At 42.2% G+C, this 21,986-nt stretch overlaps 1 protein-coding gene across 1 annotated transcript in view; it reads left to right on the forward strand.

The window, feature by feature from the left end:
* The window catches only part of LOC144769666 (uncharacterized), a 343,935-nt gene that overhangs the window by 72,714 nt on the left and 249,235 nt on the right, over positions 1–21,986 (forward strand). Inside the window, exons 8-9 of the mRNA XM_078653841.1 lie at positions 14,999–15,310; positions 17,908–18,225. Coding sequence (XP_078509967.1) covers positions 14,999–15,310; positions 17,908–18,225 — 630 coding nt within the window. The remainder of the gene's footprint in view (positions 1–14,998; positions 15,311–17,907; positions 18,226–21,986) is intronic.

Below are 21,986 nucleotides of genomic sequence, written 5' to 3' on the forward strand. Positions count from 1 at the left end.
TATGTCATTTGTTATTGCACAACGTTTGTTATGGTTTCAAGCTATTGTTCATGCACATACTTCTTGGTTGCTATTAGAATGAAATCTATTGCACCTATTTCCTTTACCTGCTTTTCTAACGATAGCATACATTAACCGCTAATAAACTTGCACTACTGTCTTTTGATGACAAGTTTAATGTCAAAATGAGATCTTCTAAAAAGATCTCACTTTGGTTTGATCCCAATTTTTTATTATTATTTTTTTTATTAATCCACAGTATCACATAAACAAACAAATCTTCGGTGGGGAGGGAGGGAGTTCTTTGGTTATTTGCATAGGTGTTTGATGCTGTTCTTTTAGATCTTATTATTTAGGGTGATGTACAGTATATGGCATCGGTTAGTTGCTGTTTTTACAGAATGACACTGTATTGCATTGTCCTTGATTTGTATACTGAGAATATTTGTTTTACGAATGTGGCAATTATGATTGTAACATGCTGAGTTGCTCTGTGCACAAACAAGTTAAAATAAAAAATATTTACAAAAAAAAATCTTCACAATACACAAGACATCAAAAAGAATACAAAAACACCTAAATACAATAATCTTACAGAAATCATATTCACATATTCATATGGTCAAAAAACGCCCCCAAACATAAATACCCATTTTCGGTTTCCTAGGCCCTTGAGCCGAATACAAATTAAACTCTAAATTAATTATACTATTTATCTGGGATCGCCACATTTCGAAAACTGGAGATTTGGGCTGCATCCATGAGGAGGCTACACAAAGGCGTGCTACAGCTGTGGCCATAAACAGTAAATAACTATGCTTATGCATAGGTCTTCCTCGCTCTACATCTTCATTAATCCCCCGTAGCATCATAGAGGCTGAGATTTTAATGGCCACACTGGTAACACCTGTCAAAAACTTTTTAATATGATCGATATATGCAGCCATTTTACCATAAGAATAAAAAATATAAAGACTATCGGCATTGACAGCACCACATCAAAAGCATTTGCCATCATTTCGACCCCCCACTTCAACATCTTTGCTGGAGTAAGATAAAAATTTAACACAGATTGAGCCTTGACGTTCACCGATAAAAAAGCTTCACCCCTATTACAATAGCTTTCTCCAGGGAGACTGTCTGTTCTCCCAAAGCCTTGGCCCATTTAGTCATCTGACTTAGAAGTTAAAAGGATTTTATATAGAGCCCCTATTTTCTCCTGACGCTTGATGGCCTCTATGAGTTTGTGCAGTGTTGACCCTATATTCTGTTTGACTAGAAAATCCCAGATCTGTAAAAATTTAAATAACTCAGTCTGGGGTAGATTATATGTTGTTACAAATTCCAAGAAGGAAGTTTACAGCCATCCTACTTCGTAAAAATCTCTAATTTGTAAAATACCCTTACTTCTCCAATTTATTGCCACGTGGTCCCAAAGAAATCGCTGGAAGTATCACTGTGGCATTAGTGGGTGTGTAAAAAGTTAACCCCTCCAGGCAGACATTTTTCTGAATAGTTTTCCATGCCTTAAAAATAGCATCTAAGACTTTGAAACGTGTAGTAACTAGCGTCTAGTTTTTTAAACAAACAGTTCTTAACCTCTGCTCCTAATAGCATGTGATAAATTGACAGGGCTTGTGCTAAATTACTTACCTGTTCTCCCATCAGTAATACCCGCGTGTTAGATAAAAGACAAGAATAATAATAAAAAGTAAAACCGGGAACCGACCAGCCACCCCTCTCTCTAGGAAGAGTCATAAATTGTGAGGCACATCTTGGTTTGCCCAGAGCCCACAGAAATTTAGCACAAAGTGCCTGTAGATATTGTAGTTGGACGCCCAACACTTCTAAGGGGACTGATCTAAAAAAGTATAGAACCCTAGGGAGTACATTCATTTTCAAGACGTTGACTCTACACACCAATGAAAGGTGGAGACACTCCCATCTTTCTAAAGACTCTATAACACTGCCAATAATAGCCCCCCAGTTGGCCTCGACCAACTCTTTCATAGATGTCCATATTTTAATCCCTAAATATGTAGCTTCCCTTACCACTCTTAAATCATTAAGCATGCTATTATTTGTACACAGACTTTGCGTTTTCATTATATTGTGCTTATAACCGGATATCTCACCAAATTCTTGTGCCAAAGGCTCCACCTCCAGGATAGCAGTGGCCAGATCCAATGTGATGATGGCTATATCGTCCGCATGAGCGAAAACTGGATAATAAATTCCCTGAACAGTAAAAGGTTTCACCAAGGTATATTTTCCTAACATATTTACAAAGGGGTTGATGTATAAGGCAAACAACAGGGGCGAACAGGGACATCCCTGTAGTGTTCCTCTAGATATTTTTACAGGATCCGATACCAGCCCCTTAGAGAATATCCTAGCCACAAGTGATCAATATAATACTTGTATAGCTTGAATAAACCCCTGTCCAAACCCCATCTGATACAAAATACCCCACAAATAGTCCCAAGCAATGTGATCGAACCCTTTTTACATGTGATCGGGTGTTTGTCATCACAAGGACTGTGGGTCCTAAAGCCTCTTTGAAGGGGGAAGAGGTGTTGTTGGATGGATTTGGTGGGTTGCGTGGCGCTTTGGGTAGTTAAGGATGCTGGGTGGGGAGGTTCAGGGAGTTAGTTAGGGTAAAATTGGAAAAATAATTCACAGTATTGTTAATTTTTTGATCTTTGAGGATTTGATGTATCTTTTAGAAGTACGAGCAAGGGATTGCTCCCTCTTTTTTTCTTTAATGGCTAGAATGGGAATTAGAATCTTCTCTTTAAATGTATGTGGTCTTAAAAACTATAATAAGAGGCAAAGAGTTGCTGCTGAACTCCGTGTGATTCAGCCTGATCCATTATGTATTCAAGAAACACATATACCTTGGAGGAAACGTAAAATGCTGCTAGATTTGGGGTTCGTGATTTTGGCTGATTCATAACAAGCTCAATGACGAGGGGGGTCGCGATACTTGCTCAGCCAACTATAAGGGCCTCGGGTCGAATGCTAGTGGAAAAATTGGGACGGTGGGCACTTGTAGAATGCAGCTTAGGGAGTGCAACATTTACATTATGTACTGTCTATGGCCCCAACCTTGATGAAGCTATAGCTTTGGAACAATTGAATTCAGAACTTGCACTCTGGCCGACTCCTCTGGTATTATGTGGGGATTTTAATATAAGTCTGATCACTAAAGAATTACATGGTAGTGCACAAGGCTACAAGAGGAGGGTGCCCAGGGTGTTTAAGTCTCTGTACTATCTGTTAAGGGATCATGGTTTAGTGGATGCTTAGGATTCTCTCCAAGCGCCCACGGCTAGGTTTATGTTTTACTTCCATCCCTACCAGAAGTTAGTACGTCTTGATTACTTTTTCGTATCTTCCGAATTACTCACTGGTGCACAGATGCATATATTTCCCAGGGTTTCCTCTGATCATGCACCAATAGTCTTAAAAATCCCCTCAATTTTTGTAGCTAGAATCCCCAAAACATTCTCATTTGATGGGAAGCTTTTGCTTGATAATGTTTTTAGAGAGCAAATGCAGATATGGATTAAAGTTTTCTTTTATAATAATAGGCACTATGTATTAGTTGTCGTTCTTTGGGAAACTTTTAAAGCCTGCTTTGGAGGGGAAGTCCTGAGCTTTGGGTTGTATTATCAAAAGAAAGCAAAATTAGAGTTACAGGAATTATATACTAGATTGAGAATGGCGGGAGAAAAACTCGCTAATGGGATATGGCATCATGATATTGCTGATTTCCAAACTTATGCGGCTAGATGTCTGGCTAATATAAATCTTTTATGGAATAAGTAAAATGCTTGGAAATATTTAATTTATAAAAAGGAATGTCATGAGTATGGTGAGGCGGTAGGTCCATGTTTAGCTTTAAGGTTATGCTCGAAGGAGGCCTCCCATAGTATTGCTGGTCTTAAAAATGCTGTAGGAATTACAGTTCATGATCCTCAGGAGATTCTTACAATTTTTCCTAAGTTTTATACAGATTTATATACGGAGCAGAATCTGCGGGATTCAACAAGCAATTTGTGGATCCAACATGATCTGGAGCAGGTAGATCAGGGGGAGGTAGATATACTGGATAGCCCTATCACAATGGAGGAGTTAGAGATAGCCTTTAATAATATGGCGATTGGTAAGGCTGCGGGGCCAGAGAAGCTTCCTGGTGAGGTTTATAGTGCCTTTTTTCAGGATATTAAGACGGATATGTTGGCAAACTTTCGTGCAACACAAATTGGGCAAGCACGACAGTCCTGGGATGAAGCCAGTATTGTTGTATTTAGGAAGAAGGAAAAACTGCCAGAGCTCCCAGGTTCTGACCGACCGATTTCACTTGTCAACTGTGATGGGAAAATCTATGCTAAAATTCTGGCAAATTGGTAGGCAAAGGTAATCTCCCCACTGGTCTCCCTACAGCAACATGGCTTTATTCCTGGTCGAGGGACAGTATCCCATATTAACAAAGTAGTGACTTTATTTGATATAATCCAAGTGGAATGCAGGGATTTAGGGCTGATATTACTCGACGCGGTTTAATCCCAATTTAAAAGTAAAAAAACATATCTCTTTTTGGAACTCATGGATTGACGCTGGGATTTTCTATATTAGTGATGTTGGCCTAGGAGATAAGTTCTGTTATTTTAGAACCAGCTAAATGCTATCTCTCTCTGCATATATTACCCAAAATATAAACTGCTTTGTATTTATATCCCTAAAGCTTATCTCAATTCAATACCATCATCTAAAGTGTATGGTATGGAATTATGCATACATATTGTACCTATTCAGGACATTTAATATTTAATTTATTTACTTGAAAAGATTTATAAGCGCGTGCAATAACCAGATGGGTATCAGAGTGCTGTACAAAAAGAAATTAACGTTGACATAAAGAAACAGTATGAGTTGAATACAATAAGGCAACATAAGAGGAACCTGAAACATAAAAAGAAATTGTGGGTGCTAGGGGAAGACGAGGTAGCACGTGATCAAACAGGTAATAGCCCTACTAGACAGGGCTGTGCAGTTTTAGCAGCGCACTAAGTCAAAAGAACGACAAAATACATTTCAAAACACAAAGTAAAAATGATTGTCAAGAATACATTTCAAAACACAAAGTAAAAATGATTGTCAAGCAAGAGAAGTGTCTAGCAAATGACATAGAGAATATTGTTGATGAAGTTCATCCAAATTTAGCATCTAAAGTTTCAACATCCTCACTAGTAATACCCTCCCTATTACTGCTCTTGCATATGGAATTGAATCATGATTTAGATGTTCAATGGTCCATCCGAATAACGGCAATTTGAATGACTAATATTGCTGGATTTCTCCAGGCATATATATTATAAACTAATATGTTTCTTTTAGAAAACTCATACTTGTCTCCATTTCAGCTATTCAAAGAAAATGTAATTGTTACAACAAACTGTTGGCATTGCAAACATACATCGGAGTCTTTAAAATATATACCGCCACAACAGAATCATTACCCAAGAACCAGCACATCAGCCAGCACTCTAAGGGGCACAATAGGCCCAGTCGGAAAGCACCCTATTACCACCGAAAATCTGTGCATCACCCACTTAGCAGTGCCCAGGGCCCCAAGCCACATGAGTCAGGTCTTCGCAAAAATCCCATCGGCTTCACCCAATCAGGACAAACAGTATGATCACCTCATGGCACCATAAAGATCCCCTCAAACAAATTGTTGAAACTTTGCTCTTGGAATGTGAAAGGACTTGAAAACAAGGTGGGGGAGTCAGACTTTATTTCATTTTTACAAGAGTTCGACATTCTCCTCTTTCAAGAAACTTGGGCCGAGGATCCAACACCAATCATAGGTTTCAAAGAGTATCAACAACAAGCAACATTTTTTTTTAAAGAGGGCAGAGCAGCAGGAGACATTTTAATTTACATAGCAACTGACCTCCAGCTGTGTCAGTACAGAATAGACCTTGGGCTGGCATGGGCCCAGTGCCTTAACCCCTCCCACGCTCATGACGAGCTCAGCTCGTCATGAGCCATGGTTCTCATGTGCTCATGATGAGCTGAGCTTGTCATGACCGCTAGAACGCTCAGATGCGGGGCTAATTCCCCTGCTGTGCTGGGCGTTCTAAGGAACGGGCGTGGTCATGACGAGCTCAGCTGAGGTCGTCATGAACACTGGGGCGCTGTGCACAGCGGGGGAATCGGCCCCGCAGCCAAGGGGTTAAACTCTCACCTCATTAAGACCTAGGCCCACAACTAACACCGTGGATTCCAACCTATTACTTTGCAATGTTTACATTCATCCATCTAGGAAGAATAAACGGGACCAGATCCTCTCACTAGTATCAATCCTAAAATCACTCCAAAAGACATTCCCACAATACGAAATCCTATTGACTGGAGAGTTCAACATGCACTTACTACAAACAGATTTCTGAGAGGCAAACCAGCGGTTACCCGGGCCATCCGCCAAACAATTACCTGTGGTAATAACAAAGCATCAAAAAACTGATCATTTTGGGAAATTGTGCATCTAGCTTTAGAAGCAAATAGCCTGTGTGTCCTCAACGGCCTCCTTCTACAAGACCAACCGGCTGCGTTCACAAGGAGCTCCAATAAAACCACATCCATTTTAGACTATACACTTGTGGACTCAGAGTTCTTCAACAAAATGTGGTCTTTTTCTATAAAACCAAGACTAGAAAGTGACCACCTTCCTCAGCAGGTCGAACTCCTTATACACCCATCAAGAGCCCCAGAAACCAACAACTTAATTGCCTATCCTTGTGCCTAAAATCGAAAATGCCTTGTCTGGAATGGAAGGATGGCAGCAGTCATTATGAACTTTTATCACCACATTCACTTCTCAAACAAACTCCCCACAACAGGTGAAGTGGTCCAACTGGTAACTTCTATCAGCAGGTTTGGTCTGCGACTGGCCAGCAAAATCCCCACAGACCTTCAAAACCAGAACCAAGGGGCTCCCTGGCTCACCGCAGCCCTTCAGAGAGAAAAGAGAGCAACCAACAGGGAAATCGGGCAATTGCGCAAAAATAGTTCAATGTCTAATCATTCCATTACATAGCAAATTGATGCCTTAAGGCGCGCCTACAAAAAGGCACTCTGGGCGGCAAAAAGATCCCATCAGGAAAACATATGGATAAAACTCCTACATACAAGCAAAACAAAAAACAGCAATACGTTCTAGGCAGAAATCTACACCCTCGCAAATGGCAGCCAATGCCAGCACAGTACCGGTATCTCTTCATCAGACTGGATAGAGCACATTGAGGCAGCCCACCATGAGAAATCCACCCACAGTGCCACTCCAAAAGAGGTAACTACCAAGGGCACATTTCCCAAAGTAAGTTCGCCAGATGCTAACAGGCTGGAAAAAGCGCAGGTGGGGCAATCCCTGAAGAAACTGAGATCTGACGAAGCCCCTGGACCGAATGGACTTCCCAATACAGTATTCAAATTTGAGCAGGCCTTCTGAGCATCATATTTCACCCCCCTATTGAATTTGGCATTCACCTCACAATATAATTCCACCATCATGGAGAAGTAGCATTCTTCACCCCATTTTTAAATCAGGCTCACAGTCAAATCCGGTAAATTATAGATTAAATGCCTTGATTGTCATCGAAGCAAAACTCTGCGTCACTAATCTTCTGACAGATCTGGAAGCATGGGCATCGGCTGAAAAAATCATCCCGGCAACCCAAACTGGGTTCCGAGTAGGTATGAGAGGCCACTAATGGGCAAAATTGGCCAAATGGGTAGCAACCCCAAACCTGCTCAAAGCCATCTTTAATCTATACTCCGATATCTGGGTACAAATCAAAATAGGTAAGAGCGATAGGATGACCAGGTGATTCCCACATCCATTGGCCTTAAACAGAGAATGCTTTCTAGCCTCGTGCAGTTTTAACATTTATACAGCAGACCTGGACACACAACTATCTGAAGTCTAGAGTGACCCTCCAAAACTCGCACTAAGACCAGCGCGCAGCTTACAATATGCAGATGACATTGTTTTATGCAGCCGGACTTCCATCGGCTTGCAGTGCAAAATCACCACTCTACATAATATAATCGAATTTTTAGGCTTGAAGCTAAACTACGGTAAAAACAAAGTCATCTGCTTCTTGCACAGAAACAGACAGCAAGACTTCATATTTAAATGGAATGTCGCTGGCAATAAGATCGAACAGGTGAACGTTCACCTACAAATACCTAGGGGTGGAACTGGACTCCAGACTAAACTACAAAACTTATTTTGACCAACAAAGGGCCTTGGCAAACAAACTGTTTTTTTCACTCAATCTAATAAACAAAAAAATGAGTAGTTCATCTCAGTCATACTTATTGCAAATTACCAGTACCACATTTTTACTGTCTTTGACTTATGGTTCGGAACTCTTGAAGAGCAAATACCCAACGATCCTTAATACTCTACAGTCTGTCCTGTTCAAAAGGAATTACAGCATACCAGGGCACACCTGCCTCGTTTAGGTGCACTTTGAATTCGGACGTAAGCATCCGTTCCCGGTGAGCATGGCTTCTCTAATTAAATTGTGCTGAAAGTTGAGAGCCGCCCCTCCGGAGTCCTTGGCCTCTTTGTGTTGGTCCGAAATGGAAAGCGAGTATACGATCAAACACAGCTGGCCAATAGTGCATTGTCATCTCTCAATTTACACAAGGCCTGGGAGCTAAACATTAGCCAAGCAGCATTTAAAAAACTCGCAAACAAAGCCACCAAATCAAAATCATGGTCGATGTACAAGCGTGAACTGGCAGGAAAAAACACAGCTAGTCAGTCTTACAATCTTACAGCAGCTGGGGGCCCCAACCATAACTTATGTGCCACATTTCTCAAACGATCCAGCACTTTTATTTAAAAAAAGGATTGGGTACCTTTCCATCAAAAGACCCGGTGCCGCCCTGGAAACAAAGATGGTTAAACTCTCTCTGCCGACTTTGCGGTCGATTTGATGAAAGCGTGTTACATTCTCTATGCATCTGCCTGGCAGTTAACTCTTTAAGACAGAAATTACTCTGCCCTGCCTTCCGGGCACTCAATATAAAATCATGCAGTTTTGCAGTGCTGACATTACCGGATTGTTTGAAGTGGATTGTCTTGGAGAAAGTGAAACTTGGCCCTAGGGGAGGCAACATCAGCTCTTTGCTGAACCTACGGCAAATGAAGTGGATAACCCGTTTTAATTCCATCAATGAGGGACTCAACGAACTGGACAGTAGCTTTATCCAAATGGCAACGATGTAAGGTTCATTCCCTACACCCTCGCTCTAACTCAATGATGACATAGTGAGGTACATACACTTGTTCCTACCGATCACTACCTTATATAATATCTGGTGCAATACATCCAGCCTGAAAAAATCATGCATATATAATATAACATCACCTATGCTTTCCCTACTTAGCATAGACTGTTATAACGCTCTATAAGGTATATAAACATATTTAATTTTTGAAATTCATGGGGCATAATTGCGATCTTGAACAATCTGACCATCTTTAATACCCTGTGAGGCATTTACGTGGGAAATTTTTAAATTTTGGAATAACAGATTTGGGAATGACGATCAAATGTTTTCTCAAATGTAGCGACGACACGATACCGTCTAGACTACCTTAACACCCTGTGAGGTAGTTACGTGATCTAGCCTGGGACAATGATGTGTCTTATGGGCTCCTCAACCCCAGACCGCCTTTAATACCCTGCGAGGTAATTAAGTGCTCCTTGTGGATTAATGTGGTGATTGAAACAAACGAATATTTCCTCATGTTTGAAGAAACTTCAACTCCATACACTTTTGCGATCTCGATAATTAACCCAAATCACAAATAGCCACATCAAGCTCATATTTCATTATTCTATTATAACCCCATGCCGGTACAACGAGCATCCAAATCTTTTCTCCCCGATCGAGGCGTCTCCTAAGTAACCATAGTTACTGGTTAAGTCTGTCTACCGTGTCGACTATGGTCACGTGATGCGGAAGTCTGCCCGTTTTTATTTTCTGGCGTACGGGACTCCCGACTAACTCATGGAGAGTATGAGATGGCTGGGGACGCGGCACCATGACCCGACTTTTCAGGTAATCAGACCCTAAGCCCTTCCCATGGTCTATAAGTTAAATATTTTATGCGGACATCACGGGACCTAATTCCGTGCTTCGATTTTATTTTCCAGGCGTAGGATCTTGAAGTAATGCAGACCCCGGCACATGCACTCAAGTTATGGAACAGGTAAAACCCCCCTTTTTCCATTCCTTTTTCAATGACTACTTAGTGTTCCAAAGAAGTGGGGCAGCAATAATATCCGCTCGCTCCTCTTTTTCGTAGGTGCATCACTAATGTTGAGATCCCATCGGATCATCAATAAGGTAAATACGGACATTTTCATGAATGTTACTGTAGTTATAAGTATCTATGTCAATAGACCTCACTATGAATATCCATATATCACTCCGCAGGGACGACTTTTGGAGACAGCTCTATTTCCCTAACAAGGTAACATCCAATGACCCTTTTGTCAAATTTTAAACGTTGTGGTTACACTTGATGCATGTTTTTGCGTGTCACCCCTTTGGTATTAAATAACGCGCATATTATGCAGGGCAGGATGACAGCCCAAGCCCAACTCTGCCCAATGCATTTCGACTTAATCTATGTCAGCCTTGTCTGAAATGAGGGACCTTTTTGTAAACTCATGTACCTCTGTGAACCCTTTCCCATTTGCTGGCCTTTTTAGTAATTTTTAATCGTGTTTCCTATAGGACATGCCCACCCCCTTCCCCGTGTCCTGAAGAAGACCCGCCATGTAAGGGACATCACCCCTACGAACAGGGTCGAAACGTCGACCGCTAGACCCCTTACACATGACTAGAGTGTGACGATCAACACCAGTTACAACATGATGCTTTGAATATTATTTTCATTCAAATTTGGATGCATTCCTGTATGGCACCCTTGAGAATACACTGCCAATTGTTAGAAGAAATTTACAACTGACTTGTCACTATCACTCCAGTTGCACTTATCCCTGCACATTGCACTTTACCCCCCCCTTTTTCCCTGTAACGTGGGCACTGAAAATGATTAAAAAATTCTGTGTAAAAAAGTTACAATGCAAGGATAAAATTCACAAACACTATGTGAATAAAACAATAGTGTTTTACTAAATAATTTTGTCATTTATTGGTTTTCTATGTAATTTGTTTTGAATATTCTGACTTGGTCAGGGACCACTCTCTTCATAACACAACATTAGTAAACAGCAAATCAATTCAACTTTCCTGCAGGGCTGCCAATTTCCTTCACAAGTGAATACTTTACTTCCACCCAATGGGCCAGCCCAGAAAGAAAACAGCAGTCCCAGGGCAAGGAACCCTGAAATGAGGATCTTGGAAGCTGCCAGTTGAACCGAGCGTAAATTTCCTTTTATTGCTAAATAAAAAAACATTATTTTCAAACTTCTTAGAGCACTTGATGGACAATCGCCTCTTTTAGACTACAATTTTTGCAAAGTAATGAAATCTTAATAATGAATTCAATATTTTATACATATTGTAAATGTTTTTTTACCCAGACATTGTATGTACATTGCAATGTTTTTAATTAATCTGCAAAGAAAATATTACTTACTTACCTAAATATATACTCTTTGTTTAATTGTTTTAATATTTTCTATTTTTAGATAGAAGTATGGAACATTATTTTTTTTTATTTTTTTCCAACAACTTTTGTCATTCAATAGTGTTATTTGTAGCTCTCATGTTCTTAAATGCCCACTTTCTCATGACGATTGTAAGCACTTTGATTTCCTTATCGCTACCACTGTTAAATCAATTACATCAAATTGGAAAGATTCTAGTTTATTGTCTGTTCTTGCTTGGTGAGATTGGATAACTATGTTTAGACATGGTTATTCTTCATTACTATCTCCATCTTTTTTGGCTGTGTCTAATTATCTGTGTTATCATCTGTTCATGCTTGGTAGGACTCTGTTCCTAATTATCTTCGTTGAATATAATTAGGGCTCCAGGTATTATGGTATTTATTTTTTTAACATTTCTGTCTGTATTTATCCATATTTATTTTTGGGCCATGTTATTAGTATTTATCAGTATTTTTTTTATGTTTTGAGAATAAATGGAGTCGTAAAATTGCATATTTCCGCATTTATTTAACTTACGGATGTGATGCCTGTTACGTTTTAGCAAATTAAGCAGCCAAATATAACAAACTACTACACCCATAGGTGCATATTAGTATACTACAAATGCATGTTAACATATGCCTGTATTTAATTAAATCTGATCCTGTTTTGTAAGTCCCCATTCTTTCTGTCTGTTGAGCTTTTGCCCAGAATTCATGAAAGAACTCAGCGCTCTACTAAAGAAGCCATCAGCCGACCCCACCGACCTCAAGAATTACCGCCCCATCTCGCTACTCCCGTTTCCGGCAAAAGTCATCGAGAAGACCGTCAACAAGCAACTGGCCGCCTTCCTCGAGACGAACGGTTCCCTCGACCTCTCGCAGTCTGGCTTCCGGGCCAACCACAGCACCGAGACCGCCCTGATCGCAGCTACCGATGACATCCGAGCCCTGCTCGACAACGGAGAAACAGCGGCCCTCATCCTCCTGGACCTCTCCGCGGCCTTCGACACTGTCTGCCACCGTACCCTAGTACAGCGCCTCAGCAACGTCGGAATCCAGGAGAAGGCACTTGAGTGGATCATCTCCATCCTCGCCGGAAGGACACAGAGAGTCCGCCTCCCCCCGTTCAGATCGGAGGCCACCGAAGTAATCTGCGGCGTTCCTCAAGGATCCTCGCTCAGCCCAACACTCTTCAACGTATACGTGAGCCCCCTCGCAGCCATCGCACGCCAGCACAACCTCAACATCATCTCCTACGCCGACGACACCCAGCTCATCCTCTCCCTCACCAACGACCCCGCCACCGCCAGAGCCAACCTGCACGAAGGGATGACAGACGTAGCCAAATGGATGTCGAACAGCCGCCTGAAACTGAACTCGGACAAGACGGAAGTCCTCATCCTGGGATCCTCACCCTCCGCCTGGGACGACTCCTGGTGGCCCCCCGCCCTGGGCAGCGCACCCAAACCAACAGACCACGCACGCAACCTGGGCTTCATCCTGGACTCCTCCCTCTCCATGACCAGACAAGTCAACGCCGTCTCCTCGTCATGCTTCAACATCCTGCGCATGCTTCGTAAGATCTTCCGATGGATCCCCACCGAGACCAGGAAGACGGTCACCCAGGCCCTCGTCAGCAGCCGTCTGGACTACGGCAACTCCCTCTACGCCGGAACCACCGCCAAACTCCAGAAGAGACTCCAGCGGATCCAGAACACCTCAGCACGACTCATCCTGGACATCCCCCGCCGAAGCCACATCTCCGGACACCTGAGAGACCTGCACTGGCTCCCGGTCAACAAGAGAATCACCTTCCGGCTCCTCACCCACGCACACAAAGCCCTACACAACCAAGGCCCAGGATACCTCAACAGCCGCCTCAACTTCTACGCTCCCAAACGCCAGCTTCGATCGACCAGCCACGCCCTCGCCGCCGTCCCCCGCATCCGAAGAGCCACCACCGGAGGAAGGTCCTTCTCCTACCTGGCCGCCAAGACCTGGAACTCCCTTCCGACCCACCTCCGCCTGACCCAAGACCACCTCGCCTTCAGGAAGCAGCTCAAGACCTGGCTGTTCGAACAGTAGCGGACCCCCCCTCCCCCCAGCGCCTTGAGACCCTCCGGGTGAGTAGTGCGCTATATAAATGCTTTGACTGATTGATTGATTGATTGAGTCACTCACAAGAAGCACAATTGTCAGTATTTTTCTGTTTTTAAAAATAAATACAGAAAGGAAACACATTGTTTTCTATCTGTATTTATCTGTAAAAATCAGTAAAAACTGAAAACTGGGAGCCTTAAATATAATTAATGAACTATTTTGAAAACAAAGGATGTTCTAAAACTTCCTTCCAACAGACTGACAGTAAATGGTACAAAGAGGTTTTTATGAGCTATAACTAAACTCCTTTAACTATAAGCAATTGAACTGCACAGAGCCAAGCCAGTGGTGGCTGATTATCTTTTAAATTTGTGCGGCTGTGAGGTGTTTTAACATCATAAATTGACCTTGGTTGAATTGAATGGCAATATCAATAAATTCTTCCTTTCCCTATGATACAGTCAGAAACGCAATGGGCTTGTGACTCGAGTTTCTGACTATATCACAGTGATAAATTCTTCCTTTCTGCAAATTGACTGATAAATTCTTCCAAGAAAGGAAGAATTATCAGTCAATTTGCAGAAAGGAAGAATTTATCAGTTTATCAGTCAATTTGCAGAAAGTATTAGATGACTAAACCAAACATTCCATATACCAAGGTCAATTTTGAGGGTCTATTTACTCCACTGTAAGGATTTATCATAAGCATATATGGTTAATATTTCACACCTGTTGTCAATATGATCACCATAGCTAATGTATCTCACCCTAAGAATTCTTAGGTGACCTGCAGTGGTTGGCATTGGTTTTCAAAACATGAAAATCAAAACGCATAAAAAATAAAATAAAGTAAGTGTTTACCAAAGATCTTTTTTACTCCCCCATGTCTCTTTCTCTGATCCTTTTCTGAAATGATGTTGTGTTGTAGTTCTACTATGCATTTATTTTGTATCTTTAGCACCCTCGGGTTCACACCTGTACTCTTTGCTTTAAGCTTAGTATGCTCCAATGTCTGATTTGCCATATCTCATGTTTTATCGTATTCTTCCACATTCTTCTTTCCACCCATCTCAACACAAGCCTTGCATTCTGCTCACTTAAGAATACATCTTGAAAGTGAATAATTTTGTAGTTATCTCTCTGTCAATAGTCACTAACTTAGTCATTATATTCCTTTTGTTACAGAAATTAACATATCGGCTCCACTTGCAATAGATGTCCTAATTACAGATGATATCTTGATAATGATTACGTACACACTCACAACCCTGACTCCCACTATTTCGTGGACCATGAATGGCAGTACCCTGGTGTCTTGGGTTGTAAACTCCACAGCTCCAAAGATCAAGGAAAACTACAACGATCGTCTCCAGATCTTCTACCCTGGCTCCATCACCATTTCAAAAGCTGTCTTCAACGACACTGGCAGCTACACTGTGCTAGTAAAATGGGCAGACAACATCCTGGCACAAGCTAACATTTCAGTAAATGTCTACGGTAAGTTGTTATGCGGGGATATAGAGTAAAACGGTGGCTCTAGAAGGAAGATCACTTTGGAAGCTGTCATGGCACTTTCAGAACTCTAAAACACAACTGAAAAGAAGCTACCAATAATTGAGAGTGTGTTATATTTAGTTGCCCGGAAGAGAGTAAACAGGAGTAAGGGGAACCAGTCTAAGATGGAGTTATTTTGAAGAATAAATTAGGTGATGTTTCTGGAAAAACTTTAATTTGAGGTATAGTGGAAGATTGGAGAGTAAAGTCATATGTAAACAAAATGGCTCAAAATTTTTAAGATTGGATTCTGATTTCTGACTCTATCTAGAATTTACCGTGGCCATTATTTGGAATCAGTCTGTTGTGAGGTTGGGCAACGAAAAGCATACACTGTACCCAAGGTAATGAAGGGACAAGTAGTATTGGATTTTGAAAGAAGAAATAGAGGAGAGGTTGATGCTCATTCAAAATCCCTGCATGGAATACTCTTTGTGTGCAAGCAGATCTTAGTTTAGGCCAGTGTTTGCCAGTGGGGTTCACTGACTGATTTTTAGGAACCAGCAGTTATTTTTAAATTTCCCTCATCAGACATTTCCCGAGAGCAAGAGTGGGAGAAATGCACGCAAACGGATTAGACGGAGGAGGAGAAAAACCAAAAACATCACCAAGGGAGAAAGCAGGAACCTGCATGAGTTAGATAAAGGGGTAGGAAGTGCCTAGTAGTGGATTAAAGAGGCCTGCGGTGGATTCCAGACTAGCAGCCTTGGTATCAGGTCAACTAACATTTAATAACGCCAGCCATGGGCTTCAGGGCACTGGCACTCATTATTTTACAGATTAAGCACTGTTTGCAAGATTTTGGCATGATCCAGGGACTGCAAATGCAATTCTCACATATGTCACAACATGTCTATTGAATAGTTTTGAGCATAGGTGACATGAGGGTCTCATCATCCTGTTCTCATTGCAAATCCAACCCATACCAGTTCTGACAATAGGGGCTTAATGCTAAGAACAATATCGATAACATGTATCAGTAGGAGCATTTCTTGCAACAAAATGTATCATTCAATTTCTTGTCTCTCTTTCACATCGCACACAGGGATGAGACTTACCCACAAACACCGGTACATTGTCACGGTGACAGGGGAGTACAGTTCATTGTGGCCTTTATCCATGTGTCTTCACTTGAGGTACTTGGCAGTTCATGCAGCTGGCACAATCTTCTGCACATGCATCTCTCATTCAGCACACTACTGACAATTCTCAGCCATGCTGGATTCTTAGGCATCCATTTTGTTTTGGGCCCAAAAACAAAAGAAACACAAAAGAATATTAATTTATGAAATAAAGGCCATTATGTTTACCTCAGCCATACTAGTACCCTGTATTTATGTTTACCTAGCAAAAGCTATTAGTTTAAAGCAGCTTTTCTATCATTTGTGCACAACATGCAAAAATGTGGAATGTACAACATAGCATAAACATGGTCTAGTGCAAATTTTTTAAAGCGCAAACAATAATACATACTCAAAGCAATATACTCTAATGTTTTAAATAGTTTTTCATGCAAAATACATTTGCCCCACATGTAGTGTAGGTGCATGATTATTAATTAATACATATTATAAGAATGATGTGTTAGGGACTGAATATGCACTGTCTAAATATGCAACAAAGCCAAAGTCTCCCGAGATGGGAACAGGGAGTGTAGATTACAAGGGAAAGGAGCTGGAAGGAGAGAACACACATTCCATGCTTATCTTCAAAGCTAAAGAGGAAACTGAAATCACAAGGTTTTCTACACTGTAAAAACACTTGTTAATTCAGCACAATTACGTGCTACTTCAAAAGTTCAAAAAAAACATTCTCTAAATTAAATGTACATTCCATAGTGAGGTTAAATCTAAACTCAACACATCAAACATCCATGATTAATTAATTAAGCATGGTTTTAAATGAAAGCAATTCAGACTGAAAGCATTTTGACCAGGTCTCATTTTATGTCTTTTACTTTGCGTTCACCACTAGTGCCACTTTTTAAAAGCATTTGACTAGGCCTCATTTCATGTTTCATGTGCCATGTGTTTTCTCTTGCACCAAAATCTGCATGCCATTTTAAATGCTGTCTGTCTGAAACACAAAACATAGCAATGCTTAATCATGATGAAATCTAGCTCGAACATCCCCAAGAATATATTAGTTTACCTACACTTGGTCAAATGGATGAAATAGGCAGTAAGATCCATAAGGAGTGGAAGACCGAAGAATGCCCTTATCCCTTACCTGATATCTGTACCCAACAAACATGCATTTCTGAAAACTTCGAATGATTGAATTGTTCAGACACTTATTCTGGTAGGTCTACCAGACTACCAGGGCGAGTGGTCACAGATCTTCAGTAATACAACTTGCATCAATAGGTTCTCTCTCCCTTTCATCACTTGCTCTTTCTAAAATATTACCTGGGCTGTAAAGTGACCAAGGGCCACACGCAGCATTTTACAAAGTGCCATACAAATGAAGAAACGTATCCATCCCCTTCTCTTCTTGTAACATTGAAAGAGTTCAACTAATCTTGTCTTTTTAATTCACAGTAACGGATGTGAACATATCTTCCCCACGTGTGCTGGAAGTCTGGGAAGGAGACACGCTCTCCATAAACATTGAGCACACCTACACAGATTTCTTGCCTACTATTGTCTGGGTAAAGAATGAAACGAGACTGGTCACCTGGAAGGAAAATTCAACTGATCCACAAATTGACAAAGAATACAGTGACCGACTGCAGATCACATATCCTGGATCCATCAATATTTCCAAAGCAAATTTAAATGACAAAGGAAATTATACAGTGACAGTGGAAATAGACGGTAAAATCCTGGCCAAAGCCACTATTGAGGTGATGGTTAATGGTAAGTAGACATGATGTCTGGATTTGAATTTCTATTTTTATGCACCATATTGTCAACAATCATATATGTAATGTGGCTAAAATGTGTTAGGTATTACTAGCAAATGTGTTTTTTTCTTTTTTGCAGTTTTTGATACCACATATCTGGGCTGAGAAAATCACAGCACTGTACAACGGATTCACATGTTACACATTTATATTTTTAGCCACAGGGAAATTAAATGATTTGCCCAGAATCACAGGATGCTGAGCGGAAGCCAGGATTTGAATAGGTCTCCTCAGTTCCCAAGTCAGAAGTCATAGCCTCTGGGCCACTTGTCATCCCTATGACTTGCTTTCCTGATTTGCCAGCCCACCTTTCCCCATGTACGAATATTTGTGCACAATCCACCTGGTTTTGGTCATGAGAGAAGTTTCTTGTCCAAAATTCTACAACAGGACCAGTGACTTTCATCTACTGGACAAACCTTAACACAGTTAGTGGTGACTAAACATCACCATCAAATGATGTGAGTCCACTACCATTTTCCTTATGTGTGTATGTGGCTAGGTGAAATCAGTGTTACAGAGCCGTGGGGAGTAATACATACATACAAGCATATTTCATAAAAATGTAAACCTATATTGTGAACAAGAAAAGCTGTATTGTATATAACTTCATAAAAGGTCTCCGGTCATTCACTGCATTCTGTGGCCGGAGACCTTACCTGCTGGGCTGACACTTGCTCCTGGGTCCCATACGCCGTGGTCTCGCCGCTGCGGTTCTGCGCCATCTCGCGTCTGGAGACTACAGCTCCCAGGGAGCTTTGCGGGCACTTCCTGCTTCCTGCCCTCAGCGCGCCCGGAGGCGCTTCTTAACGCAGACGCTCCCTCGGTGGAGCGGGGGGCCATTCACTGCATTCTGTGGCCGGAGACCTTACCTGCTGGGCTGACACTTGCTCCTGGGACCCATACGCTGTGGTCTCGCCCTGCTGTTCTGCGCCTACTCGCGGCTGGAGACTACAGCTCCCAGGGAGCTTTGCGGGCACTTCCTGCTTCCTGCCCTCAGCGCGCCCGGAGGCGCTACTTAACGCAGACACTCCCTCGGTGGAGCGGGGGGCCATTCACTGCATTCTGTGGCCGGAGACCTTACCTGCTGGGCTGACACTTGCTCCTGGGTCCCATACGCTGTGGTCTCGCCGCTGCTGTTCTGTGCCATCTCGCGGCTGGAGACTACAGCTCCCAGGGAGCTTTGCGGGCACTTCCTGCTTCCTGCCCTCAGCGCACCTGGAGGCGCTACTTAACGCAGACGCTCCCTCCGCGTCGCGGAACGCACCCGGGCGGTCGCCGGGCTAAGCCCGGGCAAAGGGCGGGCCATCTTAGGCCCTTAAAGGCCAGAGGAGGCTGGGCTGGGCCACCCCCCTGTCATCTATACCAGGTGAGGCTGAACTATCATTATTAACAATGGTGAAACGTAATATCAACAACGTGACACAAGTTCCTGATAGACCCTTAGTTCTTCACACTTCTCTGGAAAGCATGTTGGAAAACGCTTTCAATATGGTAACTAATGAAATTGCGAACACCGAGAGGAGAATGTCAATGGGTCTCGCTGGTACACATCTTGAGTCACCTTTGGCAAATCCCAATATTGCCCCCCCGCTTTCACCTGTGGTTATAGTTGCGAAATCATCCTTACCTGCTAATTCTTTGGAACTTTTGCCAGGGGGCAGTAGCCCCAATATCACTATTGACTCCTTACCAGACCCAGTTGTGCATACTGTAATTGCCCCCGTGACCTCAAGTAACAAGCCCGGAGGTGAGAAAAGGAAAAGAGGCGCCTCCAAACTAACAGTCAACAAGAGGAAGCAACCTCCTCGTAACCAGAGCCAGCCAACTCCACAGAGTATGTGGACCAAAGGGAATAAAGATCTATCGGGGGGTGGCGCTGACACGAATGAGCCTACACTACACGATGAAGTGGCTCTTGCTGCATCCCCAACAAGCCCCGCTAATGATGGCCACACCTCTGCTTGCACACAGACTGAGTCATTACTTGACAGCATTAGCCAACCAAAGACTAATGGGAATCTTATCAAGACTATTGTAGACACTATTTTTAAACAGATGGAAAGTCAAATGATCAAGCAATTTAATACTATTTTTAAAAGACTGGACAGGTTGGAAAATCTTGTAATAAAGGAAGACGTAAAAAGGAAGAGGTTGATTAGTTTAGACCTATTGAGGGGAGATCGTTAATTTAAAGATATAGAGTCTGCCTGTAAGGCTAACATGGGTGAAGGGCCGAAGACTCCTAGTTGTAGTATACCTACACCCATTGCTGCACATAGGAGTAATACTGCAGGGAAAACCCCACTGCCACGAAACCACAACACATCCCGGCCATGGCAGATGGGCCCTCCAGTAACCCCATTACGGTTAGCGGCAAGCCAAAGGGTGTCCCAACTCCAGCTATCCCCAAATCAGGGGCACTAACCACCACTGCCACTGCCCCTGACAAGGGGCCCGCTGTGACAATAAGGCCCATAAAATCTCAGGGACCGGCCCTGCATCTACCACCGGATGCTTGCCCATACGTCTTAGTCTTAGCAGGCGTCCCACCGCTTAAAGAAGGCCAAGGCGAGTCGTGGGTCCAGTTAAACAACAAATGTATAGATTGGCTATGCAAACGCAAAGGGGTTGGCCATGACATTTCCAATGAAATCTTGTCAGCACGCCGAGTAAATTGGGTTGGTCCCCTATTCAAGAACATTAACGGCGACTGCATTGTGATTAATTTCCGGCACCCTGGCACAGCCAAATACATTCTTAACAACAATAACCACCCTGGACCACCAACTGTTATAACCTTACTTTCACTGGGCTATTTTTATAGGCCCCCTCAGAGATCATTTAACCAAGCCCCACCACTTTTTCCCCTATTTAATAGATTTAGTGTTTTATCTGAGTTATGTAGTTTTGAATGACCACTACCATCTACCCTCCTTGATACAACACCTAACGACCAGCCACATATAATTGATTCCATAGTTGAACCGCCAATTTGCCTCAATGCAATGGCGCCCAATGATTCAGGAGTATCTACATCACCAATTACAAGTCTAACATCTTCCCAGGGCATCAATATTTCTACATCCACTGATGACCTGACCACCCTGAGTTGGAACATTGCTGGTCTCAAAGCTAAAACACAAATTAAGGAGTGGACAGAGTGGGTTATCAATTTCGATGTCCTGATGTTCCAGGAGACCTGGTGTATTAGTCCACTACTTCAGGAAGGGTACAGCTGTTATAATCAGATTGTACCCACCCCGACCATGCGCCGCCCAAGTGGTGGACTATCTATTTGGACTAAGATTACGGCAGGAGTCAGAATTGAAATATTACCTGTTAATGATAAGAATTTTCAGGCATTTATATACATTAGTAGGATAAAGCTTTGTCTAATCAACTTTTATAATAATGATTTCACAACTCATCCCAACGCCAATTTTATAAGACTATTTGATTTTATTGACGAAATTATTGATGGTCACAAATATGGTAATTTTGACGGCATTTGCATAGGGGGGGATTTTAATGCTCATATTTACTCAAGAACCCCTAGCTGCAAAAGAGGAGCAGAGCTGCTTGACCATTTAGCTTTACGTGATTTAGTTAATGCCATGGAGATGGTAAATATCACTGGGACTGAAGAACCTGTGGCTACTTATGTAGGACGAGGATGTTCAACTACAATTGACTATGTATTCATATCCTCTC

Source organism: Lissotriton helveticus, chromosome 7, assembly GCF_964261635.1.
Source record: "Lissotriton helveticus chromosome 7, aLisHel1.1, whole genome shotgun sequence".
NCBI lineage: Eukaryota > Metazoa > Chordata > Amphibia > Caudata > Salamandridae > Lissotriton > Lissotriton helveticus.